This window comes from Rhinopithecus roxellana, chromosome 14 (assembly GCF_007565055.1).
Source record: "Rhinopithecus roxellana isolate Shanxi Qingling chromosome 14, ASM756505v1, whole genome shotgun sequence".
NCBI lineage: Eukaryota > Metazoa > Chordata > Mammalia > Primates > Cercopithecidae > Rhinopithecus > Rhinopithecus roxellana.
In genome coordinates, this window is record NC_044562.1 from 134,750,759 (window position 1) to 134,777,056 (window position 26,298).

Sequence of the window (26,298 nt, forward strand, 5' to 3'; positions counted from 1 at the left end):
TACCACCCTGTGAATCTGCTCTCAGTTCTGACTGTAGTGCCTCCCTAGCTGTGCTCCATGGGACTGCACCTGTCCTTTGGGCCAGCCTGAGTCCACTTTTCCTAAAAGAGGCTGTCCTTATGCACTTTAATATTTAGGGGTCTCCTCAGTGCTGTGTGCTTCTTGTGCTGCTGTAAATCTCTCATCTCTGTCACTTGTGTGTGGCTTACCTGGTGGGCAGGGGCCACACTTGAAGCCAGGGAGAGCGGTGGATAAAGCCCAGGCTATGGAGCAGACTGCCTGCACTAACTCCTGGTGCTGCTTCCTTGTACCTTCTGATCCTGGACAAGTTATATAACCACTGTGCCTTAGTTTCCTCACCTGAACACTGAGGAGAATAATGAGACCTGTCTCAAAGGGCTGTTGTGAGGATCAAATGAATGAATATGTATAAGGGACTTCAAATGTTTGTTACAGCTTGTCTTTCAGGCAGTCTTCTCAGCTTGGACTGGTGACAGTCTAGGTAGAGGGAGGCAGAGCTCACTGCCTTGGAGACCTATTCACCAGCCTCCAAGGCCCAAGAGCCTGTGTCCCTGGTGAGGCTTTCCCTGGGTGGTCTCTTCATATGTGCAAGCAGAGGCCACCACAACATGCTCAGGGCAGGGAACACAGTGGTAAGAAGAGGCAGAACAAAGCTGTGCTCCCAGGGAAGAAAGCACAGCCATTAACAATAGGAAAACAACTGCAAGAGACTGGCCAGGCTGGCGTGTTGCTAATGGGACCACCTTGGTCCTTCTGCATCAAGCTCTCCAGCCTGAAAAACGGTATCAGCAATGACGGGCTTTGTTCTGAGTGATGGCTCAGCCTGTTCCTCAAATGCCACAGCAAACCCCGTCAGTTCTATGTGCCAGTGTGTCCCCAGCCTGATGCCTTGCCTAATTTCCTCAACTACAGCCTCAGACCGGGCTCCCAGCATCTCTCACCTGGACCATGGCCACAGGTTCCCTACATCCAGTGCCACATGGCAGCCAGAGTTGTGTTCGCAAAGCTAAAAGATGACAGTGTCTCTCCCCTGCTGAAACCCTCCAAAGATGTTCTATAACAGTTGAAATAAAATACACAATTTGTATCAAGGCTGCCAGGTCACAGTGGATTTCTCTGTCCTTTAAACATGTCTCCTTTGTTTCAGCACCGGGACCTCTACACTGGCTGTCTCCTCTCTCAGAACTCTCTTGCCAACATCTTTCCATTGCTGTCCTCTCACCATTCAAGCCTTGCATCAAATCTCACCTCTGCAGAGGCCTTCCCTCATTATCCTTGCATAAGTGGGCAGGCATCCCACCTCCAGCCCCTCCAGTCATGGCCTCAGACATTACCTTCTTATTTTCTCCAGGGTATTTATCTTGTTTTTTTCTCTTAGTGTTTATTGTCATCCCACTTCACCTCCTACACACACTTGGAATATCAGCTCCTTGTGGGCAGTACATTTATTTGCTCCTCACTGTATCTCCAGTGCCTTGCACAGGACAGGGCACTGAGTAACCACTTTATAATATGTGTTAAATAAAAGAACCATTTGGGCTGGCAATATGGCCAAATAGGAACAGCTCCTATCTGCAGTTCCCAGTGAGACCAATGCAGAAGACAGGTGATTTCTGCATTTCCAACTGAGGTACCCGGCCCATCTCATTGGGACTGTTTAGACAGTGGGTGCAGCCCATGGAGGGCAAGCCAAAGCAGGGTGGGGCATCACCTCACCCAGGAAATGCAAGGGGTTGGGGAACTCCTTCCTCTAGCCAAGGGAAGGCGTGAGGGACTGTGCCATGAGGAATGGTGCACTCCAGTCCAGATACTGCACTTTTCCCATGATCTTCGCAACCCACAGACCAGGAGATTCTCTTGGGTGCCTGTACCACCAGAGCCCTGGGTTTCAAGCACAAAACTGGGTGCCGTTTGGGCAGACACCGATCCAGCTGCAGGAGTTTTTTTTCATACCCCAGTGGCGCCTAGAATGCCAGTGAGACAGAACCATTCACTCTCTGGGAAACAGGGCTGAAGCCAGGGAGCCAAGTGGTCTAGCTCAGTGAATCCCACCCCCATGGAGCCCAGCAAGCTAAGATCCATTGACTTGAAATTCTCGCTGCCAGCACAGCAGTCTGAAGTCGACCTGGGATGCTCAAGTTTGGTGGGGGGAGGGGCCTCTGCCATTACTGAGGCTTCAGTAGGCGGTTTTCCCCTCACAGTGTAAACAAAGGCGCCAGGAAGTTCAAAACAGGCGGAGCCCACTGTAGCTCGGCAAAACCACAGTAGCCAGACTACCTCTCTAGATTCCTCCTCTCTGGGCAGGGCATCTTTGAAAGAAAGGCAGCAGCCCCAGTCAGGGGCTTATAGATAAAACTCCCATTTCCCTGGGATGGAGCACCTGGGGAAAGGGGTGGCTTTGGTGCAGCTTCAGTGGCCTTAAATATTCCTGCTTGCTGACTCTGAAGAGAGCAGCGAATCTCCCAGCACAGTGCTCAAGCTCTACTAAGGGACAGACTGCCTCCTCAAGTGGGTCCCTGACCCCTGTGCCTCCTGACTGGGAGACACCTCCCAGCAGGGGTTGACAGACACCTCATATGGGAGAGCTCCAGCTGGCATTTGGCAGGTGCCTCTCTGGGATGAAGCTTCCAGAGGAAGGAACAGGCAGCAATCTTTGCTGTTCTGCAGCCTCTTCTGGTGATACCCAGGCAAACAGGGTCTGGAGTGGACCTCAAGCAAACTCCAGCAGACCTGCAGCAGAGGGACCTGACTGTTAGAAGGGAAACTAATGTACAGAAAGGAATAGCATCAACATCAACATAAAGGACGTCCAAACAATAACCCCATCCAAAGGTCACCAGCATCCAAGACCAAAGATAGATAAATCCACAAAGATGAGGAAAAACCAGTGCAACAAGGCTGAAAATTCCAAAAACCAGAATGCCTCTTCTCCAAAGGATCACAAATCCTCGACAGCAAGGGAATAAAACAGGGTGGAGAATGAGTTTGACAAATTGACAGAATTAGGCCTAGCAGGTGGGTAATAACAAACTCTTCCAAGCTAAAGGAGCATGCACCAACTCAATGAAAGAAAGCTTAAGAACCTTGAGAAAAGGTTAGAGGAATTGCTAATTAGAATAACCGGTTTAGAAAAGAACATAAATAACCTGATAGAGCTGAAAAACACGGCACGAGAACTTCGTGAAGGACACACAAGCATCAAGAGCTGAATCAATCAAACAGAAGAAAGGATATCAGAGATTGAAGATCAACTTAATAAAATAACGCGTGAAGACAAGATTACAGAAAAAAGAATGAAAAGGAATGCACAAAGCCCCCAAGAAATGTGAGACTATAGGAAAAGACCAAACCTATGTTTGATTGGTGTACCTGAAAGTGACAGGGAGAATGGAACCAAATTGGAAAACACTTTTCAGGATATTATCCAGGAGAACTTCCCCAACCTAGCAAGACAGGCCAGTATTCAAATTCAGGAAATACAGAGAACACCACAAAGATACTCCTCGAGAAAAGCAACCCCAAGACTCATAATCATCAGATTCACCAAGGTTGAAATGAAGGAAAAAATGTTAAGGGCAGCCAGAGAGAAAGGTTGGGTTACCCACAAAGGGAAGCCCATCAGACTAACAGAGGATCTCTTGGCAGAAACCCTACAAGACAGAAGAGAGTGGGGGCCAATATTCAACATTCTTAAAGAAAAGCATTTTCAACCCAGAATTTCATATCCAGCCAAACTAAGCTTCATAAGTGAAGGAGAAATAAAATTCTTTACAGATAAGCAAATGCTTAGAGATTTTGTCACCACCAGGCCTGCCTTACAAGAGCTCCTGAAGGAAGCACTAAATTTGGAAAGGAAAAACTGGTAACAGCCACTGCAAAAACATACCACATTGTAAAGACCATCAACACTATGAAGAAACTGCATCAATTAATGGGCAAAACAACCAGCTAGCATCATAATGACAAGATCCAATTCACACATAACAGTATTAACCTTAAATCTAAATGGGATAAGTGCCCCAATCAAAAGATACAGACTGGCAAATTGGATAGAGAGTCAAGATCCATCAGTGTGCTGTATTCAGGAGACCCATCTCACATGCAGTGACACACATAGGCTCAAAATAAAGGGATGGAGGAATATTTACCAAGCAAATGGAAAGTTAAAAAAAAAAAAAAAGCAGGGGTTGGCTGGGCGTGGTGGCACGGTGGTTCATGCCTGTAATGCCAGCACACTGGGAGGTCAAGGCAGGTGGATTACCTGAGGTGGAGAGTTCGAGACCAGCCTGACCAACATGAAGAAACCCCGTCTGTATTAAAAATTCAAAACTTAGCTGAGTGTGCTTGTGCATGCCTGTAATCCCAGCTACTCAGGAGGCTGAGGCAAGAAAATCGCTTGAACCCAGGAGGCAGAGATTGTGGTGAGCCGAGATCATGCCATCACACTCCAGCCTGGGCAAGAAGAGTGAAACTCTGTCAAAAAAAAAAGCAGGGGTTACAATCCTAGGCTCTGATAAAACAGACTTTAAACCAACAAAGATCAAAAAAGACAAAGAAGGGCATGGTAAAGCAATCAACACAACAAGAAGAGTTAACTGTCTTAAATATATATGCACCCAATACAGGAGCACCCAGATTCATATTCTCAGAGACCTACAGAGTGACTCAGACTCCCACACAATAATAATGGGAGACTTTAACGCCCCACTTTCAATATTAGAAAGATCAATGACAGAAAATAAGGATATTCAGGACTTGACCTCAGCTCTGGACCAAGTGGACCTAATAAACATCTACAGAACTCTCCACCCCAAATCAACAGAATACACATTCTTCTCAGCACTACATCACACTTATTCTAAAATTGGCCACATAATTGGGAATAAAACACTCCTCAGCAAATGCAAAAGAATGGAACCCATGATAGTCTCTCAGACCACAGTGCAATCAAATTAGAACTCAAGATTAAGAAACTCACTCAAAACCGCACAACTACATGGAAACCGAACAATCTGCTCCTGAATGACTACTAGGTAAATAACGAAATTAAGGCAGAAATAAATAAGTTATTTGAAACCAAAGAGAACAAAGACACAACATACCAAAATCTCTGGGACACAACTGAAGTGGTGTTTAGAGGGGAATTTATAGCACTAAATGACCACAGGAGAAAGCAGGAAAAAACTGAAATTGACACCCTAACATCACAATTAAAAGAACTAGAGAAGCTAGCAGAAGACAAATAAATAACTAAGATCAGAGCAGAACGGAAGGAGATAGAGACACAAAAAAACCCTTCAAAAAATCAATGAATCCAGGAGCTGGTTTTTTGAAAAGGTTAATAAAATAGGTAGACTGCTAGCCAAAGTAATAAAGAAGAAAAGAGAGAAGAATCAAATAGACACAATAAAAAATAATAAAGGGGATATTACCACTGATCCCACAGAAATACAAACTACATCAGAAAATACTATAAACAATCCTATTCAAATAAACTAGAAAATCTAGAAGAAATGGATAAATTCCTGGACACATACACCCTCCCAGGACTAAATCTGGAAGAAACCGAATCCCTGAATAGACCAATAACAAGTTCTGAAATCGAGACAGTAATAGCCTACCAACCAAAAAAAAGCCCAGGACCAGACAGATTCACAGCCACACTCTGCCAGAGTTACACAGAGGAGCTGGTACCATTCCTTCTGAAGCTATTCCAAATCATAGAAAAAGAAGGAGTCCTCCCTGACTCATTTTGTGAGGCCAGCATCATCCTGATACCCAAAACCTGACAGAGACACAACAAAAAAAGAAAATTTCAGGCCAATATCCCTAATGAATATTGATGCAAAAATTCTCAATAAAATACTGGCAAGCCGAATCCAGGAGCACATCAAAAAGGTTATCCATCACAATCAAGTCAGCTTCATCCCTGGGATGCAAGGCTGGTTCAACATACACAAGTCAATACACATAATCCATCACATAAACAGAACCAATGACAAAAAATACATGATTATCTTAATAGATGCAGAAAGGGCCTTTGATAAAATTCAACACCCCTTCATGCTAAAAACTCTCAATAAATTCGGTATTGATGGAACATATCTCAAAATAATAAGAGCTATATATGACAAACCTGCCAAGACCAGCTCAGTCAGGGAGACTCTAACCCAGCGGCACTAGAGGAATTAAAGACACACATACAGAAATATAGAGGTGTGAAGTGGGAAATCAGTGGTCTCACAGCCTTCAGAGCTGAGAGTCCTGAACAGAGATTTACCCACATATTTATTAACAGCAAACCAGTCATTAGCATTGTCTCTATAGATATTAAATTAACTAAAAGTATCCCTTATGGGAAATGAAGGGATGGGCCAAATTAAAGGAATAGGTTGGGCTAGTTAACTGCAGCAGGAACATGCCCTTAAGGCATAAATCTCTCATGCTAGTGTTTGTGGCCTAAGAATGCCTTTAAGCAGTTTTCCACCCTGGGCAGGCCAGGTGTTCCTTGCCCTCATTCCTGTAAACCCACAACCTTCAAGCTTGGGTGTTAGGGCCATTAGGAACATGTCACAGTGCTGCAGAGATTTTGTTTATGGCCAGTTTTGGGGCCAGTTTATGGCCAGATTTTGGGGGACTTGCTCCCAACACAAACCCACAGCCAATATCATACTGAATGGGCAAAAACTGGAAGCATTTCCTTTGAAAACTGGCAGAAGACAGGGATGCCCTCTCTCACCACTCCTATTCAACATAGTGTTGGAAGTTCTGGAGAGGGCAATCAGGCAAGAGAAAGAAATAAAGGATATTCAGTTAGGAAAAGAAGAAGTCAAATTGTCCGTGTTTGCAGATGACATGATTTTATATTCAGAAAACCCCATTGTCTCAGCCCCAAATCTCCTTAATCTGATAAGCAACTTCAGCGAAGTCTCAGGATACAAAATCAATGTGCAAAAATCACAAGCATTTCTATACACCAGTAACAGACAAACAGAGAGCCAAATCAGGAATGAACTCCCATTCACAATTGCTTCAAAGAGAATCAAATACCTAGGAATCCAACTTACAAGGGATGTAAAGGACCTCTTCAAGGAGAACTACAAACCACTGCTCAGTGAAATCAGAGGACACAAACAAATGGAAGAACATTCCATGCTCATGGATAGGAAAAGTCAATATTGTGAAAATAGCCATACTGCCCAAAGTAATTTATAGATTCAGTGTTATTCCCATCAAGCTACCATTGACTTTCTTCCCAGAATTAGAAAAAAACTACTTTAAATTTCATATGGAACCAAAAAACACCCCACATTGCCAAGACAATCCTAAGCAAAAAGAACAAAGCTGGAGGCATCACGCTACCTGACTTCAAACTATACTACAAGGCTACAGTAACCAAAATAGCATGATACTGGTACCAAAACACATATATAAACCAATGGAACAGAACAGAGGCCTCAGAAATTATGCCACAGATCTACCACCATCTGATCTTTGACAAACCTGACAAAAACAAGCAATGGGGAAAGGATTCTCTGTTTAATAAATGGTGTTGGGAAAACTGGCTAGCCATATGCAGAAAACTGAAACTGGACCCCTTCCTTAACACCTTATACAAAAATTAATTCAAGATGGATTAAAGACTTAAACGTAAGACCTAGAACCACAAAAACCCTAGAAGAAAACCTAGGCAGTACCATTCAGGACCTAGGCATGGGCAAAGACTTCATGACTAAAACACCAAAAGCAATGGCAACAAAAGACAAAATTGACAAATGGGATCTAATTAAACTAAAGAGCTTCTGCACAGCAAAAGAAACTATCATCGGAGTGAACAGACAACCTACAGAATGGGAGAAGATTTTTGCAATCTATCTATCTGACAAAAGGTTAATATCTAGAATCCACAAGGAACGCAAACAAATTTATAAGAACAAAACAAACAACCCCATCAAAAAATGGGTGAAATATATGAAGGGACACTTCTCAAAAGACGACATTTATGTGGCCAACAAACATGAAAAACAGCTCATCATCACTGGTCATTAGGGAAATGCAAATCAAAACCACAGTGAGATACCATCTCATGCCAGTTAGAATGGTGGTCACTAAAAAGTCAGGAAACAACAGATGCTGGAGAGGATGTGGAGAAATAGGAATGCTTTTACACTGCTGGTGGGAGTGTAAATTAGTTCAACCATTGTGGAAAACAGTGTGGCAATTCCTCAAGGATCTAGAACCAGAAATACCATTTGACTCAGCAATCCCATTACTGGGTATATACCCAAAGGATTATAAATCATTCTACTATACAGACACATTCACATGTAAATTTACTGAAGCACTGTTCACAATAGCAATGACCTGGAACCAACCCCAAATGTCCATCAGTGACAGACTAGATAAAGAAAATGTGGCACATATACCCTATGGAATACTATGCAGTCATAAAAAAGGATGAGTTCATGTCCTTTGCAGGGACATGGATGAAGCTGGAAATCATCATTCTCAGCAAACTATCACAAGAACAGAAAACCGAACACCACATGTTTTCCCTCATAAGTGGGAGTTGAACAATGAGAACACATGGACACAGGGAGGGGGAACATCACACACCAGGACCTGTTGGAGGGTGGGGGACTAGGGGCGGGATATCATTAGGAGAAATACCTAGTATAGATAGTGGGTTGATGGATGTAGCAAACTACCATGGCCGTGTATATTTATGTAACAAACCTGCATGTTCTGCACATGTATCCCAGAACTTACAGTATATATTTAAAAACAACAACAACAACAAAAAGAACTGCTTACAGAATGGAAAGTGATGTAAATTATAGAATGAACAATCCCCTCAACCACAGCTCTGGGCTCAGGTACCACTCACCTGCAGTAGCATCTGCTCTGAAGGCAAAGCCCATTGGTATGCAGTTACCGTTGCCTGTAACCCACAGTGCTATTGGTGCAGAATCACCTGTGCCATTTGTCTTTCAACTCTGAAAATAGCACAGTGGTAGCATTACTATTCAGATATATCCAGAAGAAACAACAAAGAACTAGCCATTCTTTCCACACTGGAAATATGAGAAAATCAAGGCTCATAAATTGAGTGAGATAAGGCCAGATGACAACTTGGTCTTTTTTGTATTCAGGCAATTCAGTATTGCCCAGACTTTGAAGTCTCTGTGACTGCAGTCTAGGGAGAGTAACATGCCACACTCACTCCCTGTGAACTCTGACTTACAATGGCAGTCTCAGCTCTTAGTGTGATTGGGGAAAGTGAATTAGGTTGAATGCCAAAATGAGCATGTGTTGATTAATAATTTGAAATCATGATCCACTCCAATTTCAGGTCATGATTCAGGGACGATTATTCAATATGCTGAGTGCTGTTCGTGAAATGGACAAAGAGAGTGTACTGAGAAAGATCGGCCAAGCAAAACAATCGATGGCACAAGGTGAAGTATGGCTGCAAAGCACAGAGATGCCAAGACTGATCATGCCTCTGAGCGTGAACTTTCCTTGGAATGAAGTTAGCCCTATGCAAATAAAAAATTTTCACCAGTCACACATATTAGTTTCCTATCCCTGCTATAACAAATTGCTTGTGCCCTCTGCTTCCTCTTGTTACCAGAGACTAGGGTCATCATCATTTATACTTGCTGATTGACTGGCTGTATCTGGTATTTTCTCAACCCAGCACTTACACATTAAGCCTTTTAAACTTAATGGCTTAAAACAAGGCAAATTTATCATCTCACAATTCTGGAGGTCAGAAGTCTAAAACCAAGGTGTTGATAGGGCTGCAGTCCCCCCGGGGGCTTGCAAGTGCTTGCCTTTTCCAGCTCCTGGAGTCCACCTGTATTCCTTGGCTCATGGCCCCTTCCCCACATGACCCTAACCTCTTGCTTCTGTCCTCACATCTCCCTGTGTGAGTCTGACTCCCCCGTTTCCTTCCTATGCATACTCTGATTACATAAGGCCTACCTGTCTAGTGCAGAATAATCCCCCATCACACAGCCCCATCTGCAGAATGCCTTTTACCATGGAAGATAACACATTCACAGGCCCCTGGGAATGGGATGTGGACACCTCTAAGTGCCATTATTCAGCCTATCTCATGATATAAAGTGGATCTCCATGCCAGGTTTGGCTGAAATTCCTACCCACTTGGTAATGAACAAGGTCACCCAATCCCAAACCAAGTTGTAATGTCTGTGAAGTTTGGCTGTGGCTCGACCTCCTGTTTTGTGCCCTCTGCTTCCTCTTGTCTCCAGAGACTAGAGTAGTCATCATTTATACTTGCTGATTGACTGGCTGAATTTGGTATTTTCTCAACCTGCCATTTGCACATTAAGCCCTTTAATCTTGTATTGTCTTTCCTTAAGTTAAGGAAATTTCCATCCTGGCCACCGTGGCCACTGTAGCTCATGCCTGTAATCCCAACTCTTTGAGAGTCCAAGGTGGGAGGATCACTTGAGCCCAGGAGTTCAAGACAAGCCTGGGCAACATACTGAGACCCCTGGATAATTAAAAATTATTCAGGACTAGTGGCATATGCCTGTAGTCCCAGCTACTCAGGAAACTGAGGTGGGAGGATAAGCTAAGCCCAGGAGCTCAAGGTTATAGTAAGCTGCGATCGCACCACTGCACTCAAGCCCAGGTGATAGAGCAACACCCTGTCTTTAAAAAAACAAAAAAAGAAAGAAATTCCAATCCTCTGATGCCCAGCTTGGCTGGGACTGTTGGAGGCCAACTCTCGGTAGCTTCTGGGAGCCCTAACACCATATCACCATCTTCTCCCAAGACATATATTCCCAAGCCACAGTTTGTATGCCAGCCCACAATCAGGCCCGGATCTTTCCAGACTCTTCCTCCCTTCCCTGCCTGAGCCTCTGAGCCTGGCTCAGGCTTCCCCGTCCTCCCTAGGCACAACCACACTCCCATCTGCCACTCCACTGAGACCCAAATGTGTATTTTGTTTTTCAAAACATTGTATAACATTTTAATGATTCTCTTTCTTCCTCCTATATTATTTTTATCTCTGGTGTTGAAGTTTATTAATAAAGAAACTCTTCTGAAAAATTGTAAAATTTACTTGTGAATTCTATGGTGGTGTATAGAAAATGTCTTCATTTACTTCTTTAATCTTTTTCTTTCCTTAATTCATCAGATATTTTAATTGTGAATTATAATTTTCTGGAAATAAAGATAAACTTTTTAACCGGAAAGGAGGTTGAGGTAAGGAACCAATGGGACACTAAAAGTGGAAATATATATATATATAAACACGCACACACCCACTAATTGGTATATGGAAAATATGCAAATATATGTGGTGATTTCCCATGAAAATACCTTTAGTACCCCCTAAAAGTGCTGTTTTTTTCACCCATAGAGGCGAATTTCTTCAAATTCTTCCTGAGGCGGATCAGTCAGGATGATTATACCAGCCGGTTCTCTGTGTCGCCCAATGAGGTCCTGCCCTTTGCTTTCCCAGACTGCAGCTCGCCCCAGGACTCTAACGAGTTGGTAAGTGCTGTCAGACTTGGTGGCGGGGACTGGACATGATCATGATCGTGTTGGGCAGATACAAGGCAAGCCCTTCCATCTCAGTCCCTTCACTTCCTCCCAGAGGCTCCAAAGGAAGACCAGGAGAGTATTACCAGTGGAAAACCAGGGATCATCTCCTGCTAGCTGCCTTGCTCCTGATACACCTGCACAGAGCTCCCTGGTAACCTGGGCTGGTCCTTCCCAGCCTGAAATGCAGCATGAGCACTGACCCTGCCCAACTGCCCTGGAACTGGGCCTGAGTGCAGAAGGGCAGAGAGAGGAACCCAGAGGGCCCCACCTGGCCCAGGGAGGCAGGCTCTGCTCAGCTGGGCCCTTCTGCTGCCTGGGCAAATGGTAGAAGTCAGGGAAGGGCAGCCCTCAAGTCTGGGCCTGACCTCATAAGAAGGGAATGTGGTCCCAGAAACTGACAATCTAACCCATCAGACTCACAATCCACTTCTCTCTCTTTTTCTCTCTCTCTCTCTGGGGTGTGCATGTGTGTGTGTGTGTGTGTATCTTTCTCTCTTGGGGTAGCAGGAAGTGTAATGGCTCATCCTTCTTCCCTTATGGGCACAATGGTGCCTTATTGAAAAAGTAAGAGTTAACCCTTATGTTGTATTTACTATACGTCAGGCAGTGTCTTAAGTCCTTCCGGTATATCACCTCATTTAATCTTCAACAAATCTACATGATAGGTTTACCATTTTTCTTTCTTTTTCTTTCTTTTTTTATTATACTTTAAGTTCTAGGGTACATGTGCACAATGTGCAGGTTTGTTACATATGTATACATGTGCCATGTTGGTGTGCTGCACCCACTAACTCGTCATTTACATTAGGTATATCGCCTAATGCTATCCCTCCCCCCAGCCCCTCCCCACAATAGGCCCCGGTGTGTGATGATCCCCTTCCTGTGTCCAAGTGATCTCATTGTTCAATTCCCACCTATGAATGAAAACATGTGGTATTTGGTTTTCTGTTCTTGCGATAGTTTGCTGAGAATGATGGTTTCCAGCTGCATCCATGTCCCTACAAAGGACATGAACTCATCCTTTTTTATGGCTGCATAGTATTCCATGGTGTATATGTGCCACATTTTCTTAATCCAGTCTGTCACTAATGGACATTTGGGTTGATTCCAAGTCTTTGCTATTGTGAATAGCACCACAATAAACATACATGTGCATGTGTCTTTATAGCAGCATGACTTATAATCCTTTGGGTATATCCCCAGTAATGGGATGGCTGAGTCAAATGGTATTTCTAGTTCTAGATCCTTGAGGAATTGCCACACTGTTTTCCACAATGGTTGAACTAGTTTACAGTCCCACCAACAGTGTAAAAGTGTTCCTATTTCTCCACATCCTCTCCAGCACCTGTTGTTTCCTGATTTTTTAATGATTGCCATTCTAACTGGTGTGAGATGGTATCTCATTGTGGTTTTGATTTGCATTTCTCTGATGGCCAGTGATGATGACCATTTTCTCATGTGTCTGTTGGCTGTATGAATGTCTTCTTTTGAGAAGTGTCTGTTCATATGCTTTGCCCACTTTTTGATGGGGTTGTTTGTTTTTTTCTTGTAAATTTGATTGAGTTCTTCATAGGTTCTGGATATTAACCCTTTGTCAGATGAGTAGATTGCAAAAATTTTCTCCCATTCTGTAGGTTGCCTGTTCACTCTGATGGTAGTTTCTTTTGCTGTGCAGAAGCTCTTTAGTTTAATTAGATCCCATTTGTCAATTTTGGCTTTTGTTGCTGTTGCTTTTGGTGTTGTAGACATGAAGTCCTCGCCCTTGCCTATGTCCTGAATGGTATTACCTAGGTTTTCTTCTAGGGTTTTTATGGTATTAGGTCTAACATTTAAGTCTCTAATCCATCTTGAATTAATTTTTGTATAAGGAGTAAGGAAAGGATCCAGTTTCAGCTTTCTACTTATGGCTAACCAATTTTCCCAGCACCATTTATTAAATAGGGAACCCTTTCCCCATTTCTTCTTTTTGTCAGGTTTGTCAAAGATCAGATGGCTGTGGATGTGTGGTATTATTTCTGAGAGCTCTGTTCTGTTCCATTGGTCTATATCTCTGTTTTGGTACCAGTACCATTCTGTTTTGGTTACTGTAGCCTTGTAGTATAGTTTGAAGTCAGGTAGCGTGATGCCTCCAGCTTTGTTCTTTTTGCTTAGGATTGTCTTGGCAATGCGGGGTGTTTTTTGGTTCCATATGAACTTTAAAGCAGTTTTTTTCCAATTCTATGAAGAAAGTCATTGGTAGCTTAATGGGGATGGCATTGAATCTATAAATTACCTTGGGCAGTATGGCCATTTTCACAATATTGATTCTTCCTATCTGTGAGCATGGAATGTTCTTCCATTTGTTTGTGTCCTCTTTTATTTCACTGAGCAGTGGTTTGTAGTTCTCCTTGAAGAGGTCCTTTACATCCCTTGTAAGCTGGATTCCTAGGTATTTTATTCTCTTTGAAGCCATTGGGAATGGGAGTTCATTCATGATTTGGCTCTCTGCTTGTCTGTTACTGGTGTATAAGAATGCTTGTGATTTTTGCACATTAATTTTGTATCCTGAGACTTTGCTGAAGTTGCTTATCAGATTAAGGAGATTTGGGGCTGAGACAATGGGGTTTTCTAAATACACAGTCATGTCATCTGCAAACAGGGACAATTTGACTTCTTGCTTTCCTAACTGAATACCCTTTATTTCTTTCTCTTGCATAATTTCCCTAGCCAGAACTTCCAACACTATGTTGAATAGGAGTGGTGAGAGAGGGCATCTCTGTCTTATGCCAGTTTTCGAAAGGAATGCTTCCAGTTTTTGCCCATTCAGTATGATATTGGCTGTGGGTTTGTCATAAATAGCTGTTATTATTTTGAGATACATTCCATCAATACCAAATTTATTGAGCGTTTTTAGCATGAAGGGCTGTTGAATTTTGTCAAAGGCCTTTTCTGCATCTATTGAGATAATCATGTGGTTTTTGTCTTTGGTTCTGTTTATATGCTGGATTACGTTTATTGATTTGTGTATATTGAACCAGCCTTGCATCCCAGGGATGAAGCCCACTTGATCATGGTGAATAAGCTTTTTGATGTGCTGCTGAATTCAGTTTGCCAGTATTTTATTGAGGATTTTTGCATCGATGTTCATCAGGGATATTGGTCTAAAATTCTCTTTTTTTGTTGTATCTCTGTCAGGCTTTGGTATCAGGATGATGTTGGCCTTGTAAAATGACTTAGGGAGGATTCCCTCTTTTTCTATTGATTGGAATAGTTTCAGAAGGAATGGTACCAACTCCTCCTTGTACCTCTGGTAGAATTCGGCTGTGAATCCGTCTGGTCCTGGACTTTTTTGGTGGGTAGGCTATTAATTATTGCCTCAATTTCAGAGCCTGCTATTGGTCTATTCAGGGATTCAACTTCTTCCTGGTTTAGTCTTCGAAGAGTGTAAGTGTCCAGGAAAGTATCCATTTCTTCTAGGTTTTCTAGTTTATTTGCATAGAGGTGTTTATAGTATTCTCTGATGGTAGTTTGTATTTCTGTGGGGTCGGTGGTGATATCCCCTTTATCATTTTTTATTGTGTCTATTTGATTCTTCTCTCTTTTCTTCTTTATTAGTCTTGCTAGCGGTCTATCAATTTTGTTGATCTTTTCAGAAAACCAGCTCCTGGATTCATTGATTTTTTGGAGGGTTTTTTGTGTCTCTATCACCTTCAGTTCTGCTCTGATCTTAGTTATTTCTTGCCTTCTGCTAGCTTTTGAATGTGTTTGCTCTTGCTTCTCTAGTTCTTTTAATTGTGATGTTAGGGTGTCCATTTTAGATCTTTCCAGCTTTCTCTTGTGGGCATTTAGTGCTATAAATTTCCCTCTACACACTGCTTTAAATGTGTCCCAGAGATTCTGGTATGTAGTATCTTTGTTCTCATTGGTTTCAAAGAACATCTTTATTTCTGCCTTCATTTCATTATGTACCCAGTAGTCATTCAGGAGCAGGTTGTTCAGTTTCCATGTAGTTGAGTGGTTTTGATTGAGTTTCTTAGTCCTGAGTTCTAGTCTAATTGCACTGTGGTCTGAGAGACAGTTTGTTATAATTTCTGTTCTTTTGCATTTGCTGAGGAGTGCTTTACTTCCGACTATGTGGTCAATTTTGGAATAAGTGCGATGTGGTGCTGAGAAGAATGTATATTCTGTTGATTTGGGGTGGAGAGTTCTGTAGATGTCTATTAAGTCCGCTTGGTGCATCCGCTTGCTCAGCATTCCTGTCTATAAAAAAAAAATCTACTGATTTATTTCATAAATACTGTATTTCATCAATTCTAAGATGCCTTTTTCTTACATTTAGCATCTAGAAATTGGGAAATGGTATCATTGTGGCATATTAATGTTTCATCATATTAGTTTAGTGATGGTGTATTAGATTAGGGGATGTATGCTGTTTTTTGAGTGCCCATCATATTCAGGCACCATCCAGATCCTCGGGGTGTCTGAGACAGACTAGCATGCAGGAAGTGTATTACGTAGTGCTTCGGGGGTTCACACCTGTGGAAGGCAGGCAGAGGGGACAGGATTGGTTGGAGAGAGAAGTAGGACCGGGGTCCATCTCAACAAAGGCGTTAGGTGGGCCTGTGAGAACTCTGAGGCTGGCAAAGGGTGAGAGGACGCAGCATGTTTCCCACGGCTTCAACCCGCCATGGAGGTGAGCTGCCTGGGAGGAGCGCTTGACCCTGACGGAGGCAGTGCCCTTCAGATGAGGCAGCCCCTGAAGAGGGCTCCCCTGCCCCCAAGAGATGTTTCTGTCCCTACACTTCTGGCAGCTGGGGGCTGAGTCCTTAAACCTGAAGAAGTCTCTGAGTGACACATTGCAGCCTCCACAACCGCCGAAAATAAAAGAGACTCACATTCACGGGGAGACATGGAGGAGGGTGATCAGGGCTGCCTTCCTGCCCTATAGATCAAGTGGCAACTGTGGTTGCAGGAGGAGCTGCTCTGAGAGCAGAACTGGTCATTAATGTGATGGAAACAGAAGCATAGCCACTGTTGCTCAGTGGTGATTCTCTGTTCTTTTTTTTTTTTTTCCTTTACATTTTAGGCTCCTGATGGCCTTGGACTGGTCCCAATTAAATCTTCAGAAGTTCAAATCAAGCAGAGTTATTCCTTCTTCAATCTGCAGGTCAGACCTGTCACATAGAATTAATTAATTGAGTTTCTTATTAAGTAAACAAGATATTCTTGAATTTGAATTGCAGTGTTTTATATAGTTTTGCTTTATGGTAGATTACACCGTGTGGCACACTCTGCTGCTATTGGATGACATATGGGAGGTACACCAGATTCTTTTCTCATAGTGTGGCTTATGCAAACCAGGATTTCTACTCTGTGGATATACCTATATCGTGCATATATTAAGCTATCTGAACTACATATATTAGAAACTTCAAGAAAAAATAAAAGATAAGTGAGAAAAAATTAGTCAGCCTTTCTTGAGACATATGACCACTTCTGTTTTTGAAAATGAAAATATTTTGGTGTACTTCTACACTTAAGCCATGTAGTATGGTTGAGTAATCATGAACACTCATGTGTGCTGAAACCCAGATCAGGGCTCAGGATTCTCACTAAAGTCCATCCAGACTGGTTCAAACTAACAATAGCCACAATCCGATGACTGCAACATGGTTCTTGTCTTACTTTTACCACCAGGAAGCTCGGAAATGCTGTTATGGAGAAGTAGATCTCACCAAATGGTAACAGGTTTTTAAGGATTTTGAGTCTTCTTTCACCTTCAGGTTCCTCAACTGTACAAAATTAAGAGATATCAGCCATTCTCTGTCCACAAGTCTTCAACAAGTTACAGACCTCAAAAGCTTGCCCGAGCCCTAAAGCAAGGAGCTGAGGTAACACACCCCCACCTTCCAGAATCTCTCTCATCTTTTCCCTCTTATCCTGGCATCAGAACTAACGTGCTGCCCTTGGTCCTTGTTAGGATGAAGTCACCACCATCGTAGCCCTTCCGAAACAAGACTCCACAACCCAGCTCTCTGGCAAGACATCAATCTTGAGCATGAAACCACCTGAGGCCTTAGCCATGTCTCTGGATTATGATCCTCTGTATATTTTTGTAAGTGGCAACTGGCAGAAGCCTTGTTTCCTGTGTTCCTTTATTTCAGCAATTACTCTATAGGAAAAAGAACATTCATTGGGAATATTTTTTCCCTTTGGAATTTCAAGTGTTAAACAATATCTGACCTTTAAAATTGTTTGCCAGCCTTTGTTTTTTGGAGAATATCAATGATTCCATCTTTTAGCAATTCCTGCCTTTTTAATGAAAATAATTTTATGATCTTTTCTAAATATCTATAATATGTAAATCTAGGCCAAAGAAGAAATTAAAAAAGAAATTAGAAAGTATTTTTAAGTGAATGAAAATGAAAACAAAAAATCTGTGGGAAATTTATAGCACTACACACCTACATTGGAAAAGAAGAAAAGCTTCAAGTTAATGTCCTAAGCTACCCCTTTAAGAAACTAGAAAAAGGAGGGCAGATGAAACCAAACTAAGCAGAAAAAAGAAATAATAAGTCAAATTGACAATTAATGAAATAGGCCGGGCACAGTGACTCACGCCTGTAATCCCAACACTTTAGGAGACCAAGCCAGCAGATCACTTGAGGTCAGGAGTTTGAGACCAGCCTGGCCAACATGGCAAAACCCTGTCTCTACTAAAAGTACAAAGAAATTAGCCAAACATGGTGGCCCCTGCCTATAATCCCAGCTACTCAGGAGGGTGAGGCAGGAGAATTGCTTGAACCCAGGAGGAGGAAGTTGCAGTGAGCTGAGATCACGCCACTGCACTCCAGCCTGGGCAACAGAGCAAGACTGCATCTCAAAAGAAAATCAAATGAAATAGAAAGCAGAAAAACAATAGAGAAAAACTGATTCTTTGAGAAGGTCAATAAAATTGATAAACCTGTAACCTAACTGATCAGGAAAAAAGGCAAAAGGCACAAATTACCAATGTCAGGAATGAGAAAGGTGACATCACTACATATTCTACAGATTTTAAAAAGATAAGAAGTTAATATTATGAAGAACTTGATGCCAGTAAATTTGATGACTTAAGTTAAATGTGCAAATTCATTAAAAGGTACAAACTGTAAAATCTTATTTAAGAGGAGATAAATAGCCAAAATAGCTTTTCTTTTTCTTTTTTTTTTTTTTTTTGAGATGAGTCTTGCTCTGTTCCCCAGGCTGGAGTGCAGTGATGTAATCTCGGCAAGCACCGCCTCCCAGGTTCACACCATTCTCTTGCCTCAGCCTCCCGAGCAGCTGGGACTACAGGTGCCCACCACCATACCCAGCTAATTTTCTGTATTTTTAGTAGAGACGGGGTTTCACCAGGTTGGCCAGCATGGTCTTGATCTCCTGACCTCGTGATCCGTCCGCCTCGGCCTCCCAAAGTGCTGGGATTACAGGCGTGAGCCACCGCGCTCGGCAAAGTAGCTTTATATCTGTTAAAGAAATTGAATTTTTGGTTGAAAACTTTCCCACAAAGAAACCTCCAGGCCCAGATGCCTTCACTATGGAATTCTGCCAAGTATTTAAGGAAGGAATAATACAAAATCTACACAAACTCTTCCAGAAAATGGAAGAGAAGAGACTAATTCCCAAATCATTCTAGAGGCTAGTATTACTCTGATACCAAAGCCAGACAGAGATATTACAGGAAACAAAAGAAAAGATTAATATCCTTCATGAACATAGATGAAAATATTTTTAACAAAATTTTAATAAATCAAGTTAATTGCTTTATAAAATGGATAATGTATCATAACCAAATAGGGGCTTGAATCAGGAATACAAGATTAATTTAACATTAAAAACTCACTGTAGTTTACATGTAACACTCTAAAAAGGAAAAACATCTCAATAGTAGCAGAAAACTTATATAACATCCATTCCTGATGAACACTATCAGCAAGTGCGGGATAGAAGGGAACTTTCTCAACCAAATAATGGTCATCTATTTAAAACCTAGAGCCAACATCAAACTGAGTGGTAAATGACTGAATGCCTTCCTCCTAAGATCAAGAATAAGGCAAGGATGTCTGCTCTCACTAATTCTATTCAGGATTATAAGTATAGCCAATGTAACAAGACAAGAAAAATAAATAAAAGGCAGCCAGATTTGAAAAGAAGATATAAAACCATCTATATTTACAAAAAAAAAAAAAGATTGTCTATCAAGAAAATACTTAAACTAATAAGGGAATTTAACAAGATTGCAGGATTTGGAATCACCATATAAAAATCAATCATATTTCTGTATACTAGCAACAAACGTTATGAAGCTTAAGTTTCAAAAGCCATATCATTTAACAATAGCATCAAAACATGTGAAATAATTAGAGATAAATATGACAAACATGTATAAGATCAGTACACTGAAAATTATAAAACATTACTGAGAGAATTCAAAGAAAACCTAAATAAATGGAGAAATAAACAGATTAATGGAACAGAATAGAGGATCCAGAAATATATTCATTCATGCATTATTGTCAATTGATTTTTGACAAAAGTCAGAGATAATTCATCAGAGAAAAGATAACCTTTCAACAAATTGTGCTAGAACATTTGGATATCTATTTACCAAAAATAAAAACAAAAATTTCAATTAGTATCTCACACCATCTACATAAATTAATACAACATGGATCATAGACCTAAATAGAAAACCTGAAACTGTAAAACTACTAGAAAACACATAGAAAATCTTTGTGATCTTCCAATTAGACAAAGATTTCTTAGATAAAACACCAAAAAACCACAATCCATAAATGAAAAAAAATGGATTAATTGGACTTTGTCCAAATTAAGACTTTCTGTTAATGTTAAGAAAATAAAAATTTAAATCACGTACTTGGAGAAAATATTTGGAAATCATATATCTGATAAGAACTTGTATCCAGAATATATAAAGAACTGTCAAAATTCACAAAGGAAACAGTCAACAGAATGAAAAAGTGACCTACAGAATAAATATATAGTCAGCAAACTATATATTTGATAAGGAGTTAATACCCAAAATATATAAGAAACTTCTACAACTCAATAGTAAAAAAAAAAAAAAAACTGGCCAGGCGCAGTGGCTCAACGCCTGTAATCCCAGCACTCTGGGAGGCCGAGGCGGGTGGATGACAAGGTTATGAGATTGAGACCATCCTGGCTAACACGGTGAAACCCCGTCTCTACTAAAAATACAAAAATTAACCGGGCATGGTGGCGGGCGCCTATAGTCCCAGCTACTCGGGAGGCTGAGGCAGGAGAATGGCGTGAATCCTGGAGGTGGAGCTTGCAGTGAGCCGAGATCATGCCACTGCACTCCAGCCTGGGCGGCAGAGCGAGACTCCGTCTCAAAAAAAAAAAAAAAAAAAACGAAAAACTAATAACTCAATTTAAATAGTGGGTTAAAACTTGAATAGACATTTCTCCAAAGAAGACTTATAAATGGCCAACAGCTATATGAAAAAACTGCTCACCACTAATCATCAGAAAAAAATCAAAACCATAATAAGATATTACCTAACATCTGTTAAGAAGGCTATTACCAAAAAAATAAAACACAGTAAGTGTTAAGGAAGATGTAGAGAAATTGGAATCCTTACACACTGCTGGTAGAAATCCAAAATGGTACATCCACTGTAGAAAATAGTATGGAGGTTCCTCAAAAAATTAAATATAGAAATGCCATATGATCCAGCAATCAGCTGGGTATGGTGGCACATGCCTATAGTCCTAGCTACTTGGGAGGCTGAGGCAGGAGGACCCCTTGAGCCCAGGAGTTCAAGCCTGCAGTGAACTGTGATTTCACCACTGCACTCCTGCCTGGGCAACAGAGTGAGACTCTGTCTCAAATAATAATAATAATAACAGCAATAATAATAATGTGAGCCAACAATCCTACTTCTGGATATGTTTCCAGAAGTATTAAAATCAGGGCTAGGCATGGTGGTTCATGCCTGTACTCTCAACACTTGGGAGGATAAGGCAGGAGGATCACTTGAGCCCAGGAGTTTGAGACCAGCCTAGGCAACATAACAAGACCCTATTTCTACAAAAAAATTAGCCAGGTGTGATGGCAGAAGCCCGTAGTCCCAGCTATTTGGGAGGCTGAGGTGAGAGGATCATTTGAGCCCAGGAGGTCAAGGTTGCAGTGAACCATGATGGTGCCACTGCACTCCAGCCTGGGTGACAGAACAAGACCCTGTTTCAAAAAAGAAAGAGAGAGAAAAAAATCAGGATATCAAAGAGATACTAACACTCCTGTGTTCATTGCAGCACTATTCACAATAGCTAAGATGTGAAAACAATCTAAAAATCTATCAACAGATGAATGGAATAAAAAAAGTGGCATATTCAGACAGTGGAATACTATTCAGCCTTTGAAAAAGAAGGAATTCTGTAATACGCAACAGCATTGATAAATCTTGAGGACATTATGCTAAGCTAAATAAGCCAGTCACAGAAAGACAAATATGAGATTTTGATAATAGCCAGATTGACAGAATCAAAGAGTGAATGGTGGTTATCAGAGGCTGAGAGAGGGGAAAATGGGGAGTTACCAGGCAACAGCATAAAGTTGCAGTCAAGAAAGATAAATCCGCTCTCACAATCTGCAGTACAACATCGCACTTAGAGCCAATAATGCACATTTAAAAATTTGTTAAAAGGGTAGTTCTCATGCTAAGTGTTGTTACCACAATATAATAAATACTTTTTTAAAAAATTATCAGAACTCAATAATAAGAAAGCAAACAATCCAACTTTTAAATGGGCAAAAGATTTGAACAGATTCTTCACCAAAGAAGATATACAGGTGGCAAATACGCACATAAAAAGATGCACAGAATAATGCATCATTAACAACGCAAATTTAAAATGGCAATGAGCTCTCTCTGTTAGAACACCTACAATTTGAAAAACTGCTGGTGGGAATGTAAAATGGTACAGTACTTTGGAAAACTGTTTGGCAGTTTCTTACAAAGTTAGTAGTTAACATACACCCACCATATGTCCAACCATTCCATTCCTAGCTATTCACCCAAGATAAATGGAAGCATTAAACTTGTGCAAGAATATTCATAGCAGATTTATATGCTCCCCAAACTGGAAAATAAGTGTCCATTAGCAGGTTAACAGATAAACAAATTGTGGCATAACCATACAGTTGAATACTCTTCAGTAATAGAAATGAATGAGCTCTTCATGTATATAAAAATGTGGATGATTCTCAAAGTAATTATCTTGGGTAAAAGGAATCAGACAAAAAAGATTACATGCTGTTTTGTTCAATTTAGATAAAAGTCTAGAATATCTAAAGTAATCTACAGAGACAGAAAGATTGGTGGCTGCCTGTGGATGGGTTGGGTGCATAGGTGTGGAGGGGCAGGAAGTGAGGATGGGGGAATGATGAAGGGCATGAAATAACTCTTGGGGGTGATGGAAATGTTCATTATGTTTATGACAGCAGTGGTTTTGCAGGTGTAACAAGTGTTAAAACATATCAAACTATGTAATTTAAATATGTGTCATTTATTGTACATCAACCATATATCAGTACAGCAGTAAAAGTAAGAATTAGGAGACCCTAAGGAAAGAAAAGAAACACTGTAGTGGTTACAACTGGTGAAGCATTATAGTGAAGTCTTGGGCTGATCTCTGGGCATTCAGCCTGGAGGAGGGAGGGTAAAGGGCTCTGAGAAAGAGGTGTCTAGGAAAGGGTAGGCTCCAAGCACTAACAGTGCAATTGAGAGTCTAGAACACTCAAGGATTGTATAAAGGCACATCAAGAAAAGAAGAAGCAATTATAATCTACAAGGGGGGAAATCAACTGAATATCAATATGTGCTCAAAATAGGAAACCAAACTAAAATTTGACATGATATTTAAGAGCTGATGGAAAATCTAAAAATATAATACATTTGGCCATGATATCAGAACTCTTCTTTAATGGTGGCCCACAGGTCATGATATTGAACCTTTAGCCAAAATATAAATAAGTAAATAAGCCAAACCCGCAATCCAAGCCTCGACTTGGCCTGGCAGAGAAACATATTTACATAGTTGAGAGAAAGTAAATGCTACTTATTAGTTTTCAACTTTTAGAGACAGCCTATGAGCAAAGCATGAGGGTCTGGCTATAGTTCTGGAAGGCAAATGTTAAGGATCTCAACAATATCAAAGGAAAATTGCGAAAGCAAGAAAATAAGGTACAGGAAAGCAGAAGAATGATGTTTTCATTTCACCTGAAGGGGAGTTGAAATACTCAACTAAAGATGATGAACAAGAAATAGGGGTATGTGTGTATCATTTCAAGTCACAATGGTGACCAACAGTAGAATAAGGTAACCTTCAAAACAAGAAAGGAGAAGTTTGGAAGGGGCATTTGTGTACATAAGCAAAGTCCTTGTCTTGCATAGTAATGAGTCAGTAGATACTGCCTGAGGTCGACAGTCAAGAAATGGAAGAATAAGCATGATGTTTAGAGTTAGGGTGGTGACCACCAGAGTCCCAAAAGCCAGAAACACGGGAAAGAAGCAGCCTCTGGGATGTGGGCCTGGTAACAGGAAGGGCCAGTGGAAGACCACTGCTTTTCCTCACAAATCCTTGCAGCTGAGGTGAGTTGCTACCATATGCATGCGTTAGTTTAGGAAAATTAAAAGCATCATGGGGTGACCACTCAGACCAGTTACGCTGGTAGCAATGGGGATCTGAAGGATGACAACTACAGGAGACGGTGCCATTGCCATTTCCAAAAAGACTGCATTCCTGACGCTTGGCCCAAGGCAGAGAGAGCCAGCCACATGGCAGCTTCACATGTCCTCAGTCAACCAGGGTAGAAGACACTCCTGAAGGCCACACAGGTCATTTCCCCTCCCCTGGTGTTGTATACCTTTACCCTCACACTATCCCCATAGGGTGGGCCCAGCCCCACTCCCCATCACACTGCCTCCCTAAATCCCACCTCAACCACAACCACAAGTGCTGACCAAGGTGTACACTTTCTTCCACATTACTGTGGGCATCTCAGACCCCCCCAGTGGTCATCGTTGCCTCTCTGCCATCCCCACTCCTTTATATGCAGGAGTTCAGTCCAGAGCCCTTCCTACCTTTGCCCCAGGCCCTCATTCTGGCCCTCAAGTGGCTCGGCAGCCTCTGCACTTTTCCAGCCTTCTTGACTCACCACCGCTGGGCCCTCCCCCACCTTGCATCTGGGTGCTGGAATGCGTTCAGGTCTAGCTGCATGTCATTTAAGTTTGAGGGGACATTTGTTTCTTGGCAGTGAGATTGAGTTTCCATAGGCTAAGTGGTTTTGTGGGGGTTTTTTAACTTGTTTAAAAACGTCAGACAAACAACAGAATCTCAGTGTAGTGGTTCTTAAACATCAAACATCTGAAATTAAACAGCTGGCAGGGGCGCTATGTTGCTGTTTGGGACAAGAATAGGGTTCTTGTTGTACGAGCCTCTGAGAGAACAGTAAAAGGCTCTATATTTTACTATTTTGATATAATTGCTCTGTGCCTCCATTAGTTCTGCTGGAAAATTAATAAAAAACAGGATCTCCCTTAAAACCAGATACTACTTCCAAATGGAGCCTTCCTGAATTAAACACATTACCAAAACAATGTTAAATGTTGACATTTCCTGATACATCAAATGTCATCCTCTTTTTTGTCATCTCTTTAAAGTAGCTTTTAAAAGCCTATTTTTGTTTTCAAAACCAGAGCTTATTTGCTTTTGTAAACCAGTTTGCTCATTTAATAACTCCCTAATTCATCAGCATTAGAAACAAATATTCAAAGCTGTTTTAAGCTATGATTTCAGTTGTACTTGTTTTCATGTGAGTTTAGTAAACCCATATGGTATGTAATGAACCTCTTAAGCCACACAAGTGATATTTATGAATGACTATGATTTTTTAAACGCTACGGGCTTGAAGACACCTCTGCTCTCCTGCTTCTTTTCCAGAGAAGCTGATGTGGAGTCACAGAGTGCTAGTGCTAGTGGGAGCCACAGACAGCATTAGCTGATGCCTGTCCTATCCCTGGCTCAATGCTCATCATCACTGGCCATCAGAGAAATGCAAATCAAAACCACAATGAGATACCATTTCACACCAGTTAGAATGGCAATCATTAAAAAGTCAGGAAACAGCAGGTGCTGGAGAGGATGTGGAGAAATAGGAATGCTTTTACACTGTTGGTGGGATTGTAAACTAGTTCAACCATTATGGAAAACAGTATGGTGATTCCTCAAGGATCTAGAACTAGAAGTACCATATGACCCAGCCATCCCATTACTGGGGATATACCCAAAGGATTATAAATCATGCTGTTATAAAGACATATGCACACGTATGTTCATTGCGGCACTGTTCACAATCGCAAAGACTTGGAATCAACCCAAATGTCCATCAGTGACAGACTGGATTAAGAAAATGTGGCACATATACACCATGGAATACTATGCAGCCATAAAAAAGGATGAGTTTGCGTCCTTTGTAGGGACATGGATGCAGCTGGAAACCATCATTCTCAGCAAACTATCGCAAGAACAGAAAACCAAACACCGCATGTTCTCACTCATAGGTGGAAAATGAACAATGAGATCACTTGGACTCGGGAAGGGGAACATCACACACCAGGGCCTATTATGGGG

The 26,298-nt window shown here is 41.5% G+C and overlaps 1 protein-coding gene across 1 annotated transcript in view; it reads left to right on the top strand.

Annotated features, from left to right (window-relative positions):
* The window catches only part of CFAP221 (cilia and flagella associated protein 221), a 131,175-nt gene that overhangs the window by 82,627 nt on the left and 22,250 nt on the right, over window positions 1-26,298 (top strand). The window contains exons 15-19 of the mRNA XM_030916565.1: window positions 9,374-9,479; window positions 11,420-11,553; window positions 16,670-16,750; window positions 17,367-17,474; window positions 17,564-17,698. Coding sequence (XP_030772425.1) covers window positions 9,374-9,479; window positions 11,420-11,553; window positions 16,670-16,750; window positions 17,367-17,474; window positions 17,564-17,698 — 564 coding nt within the window. The remainder of the gene's footprint in view (window positions 1-9,373; window positions 9,480-11,419; window positions 11,554-16,669; window positions 16,751-17,366; window positions 17,475-17,563; window positions 17,699-26,298) is intronic.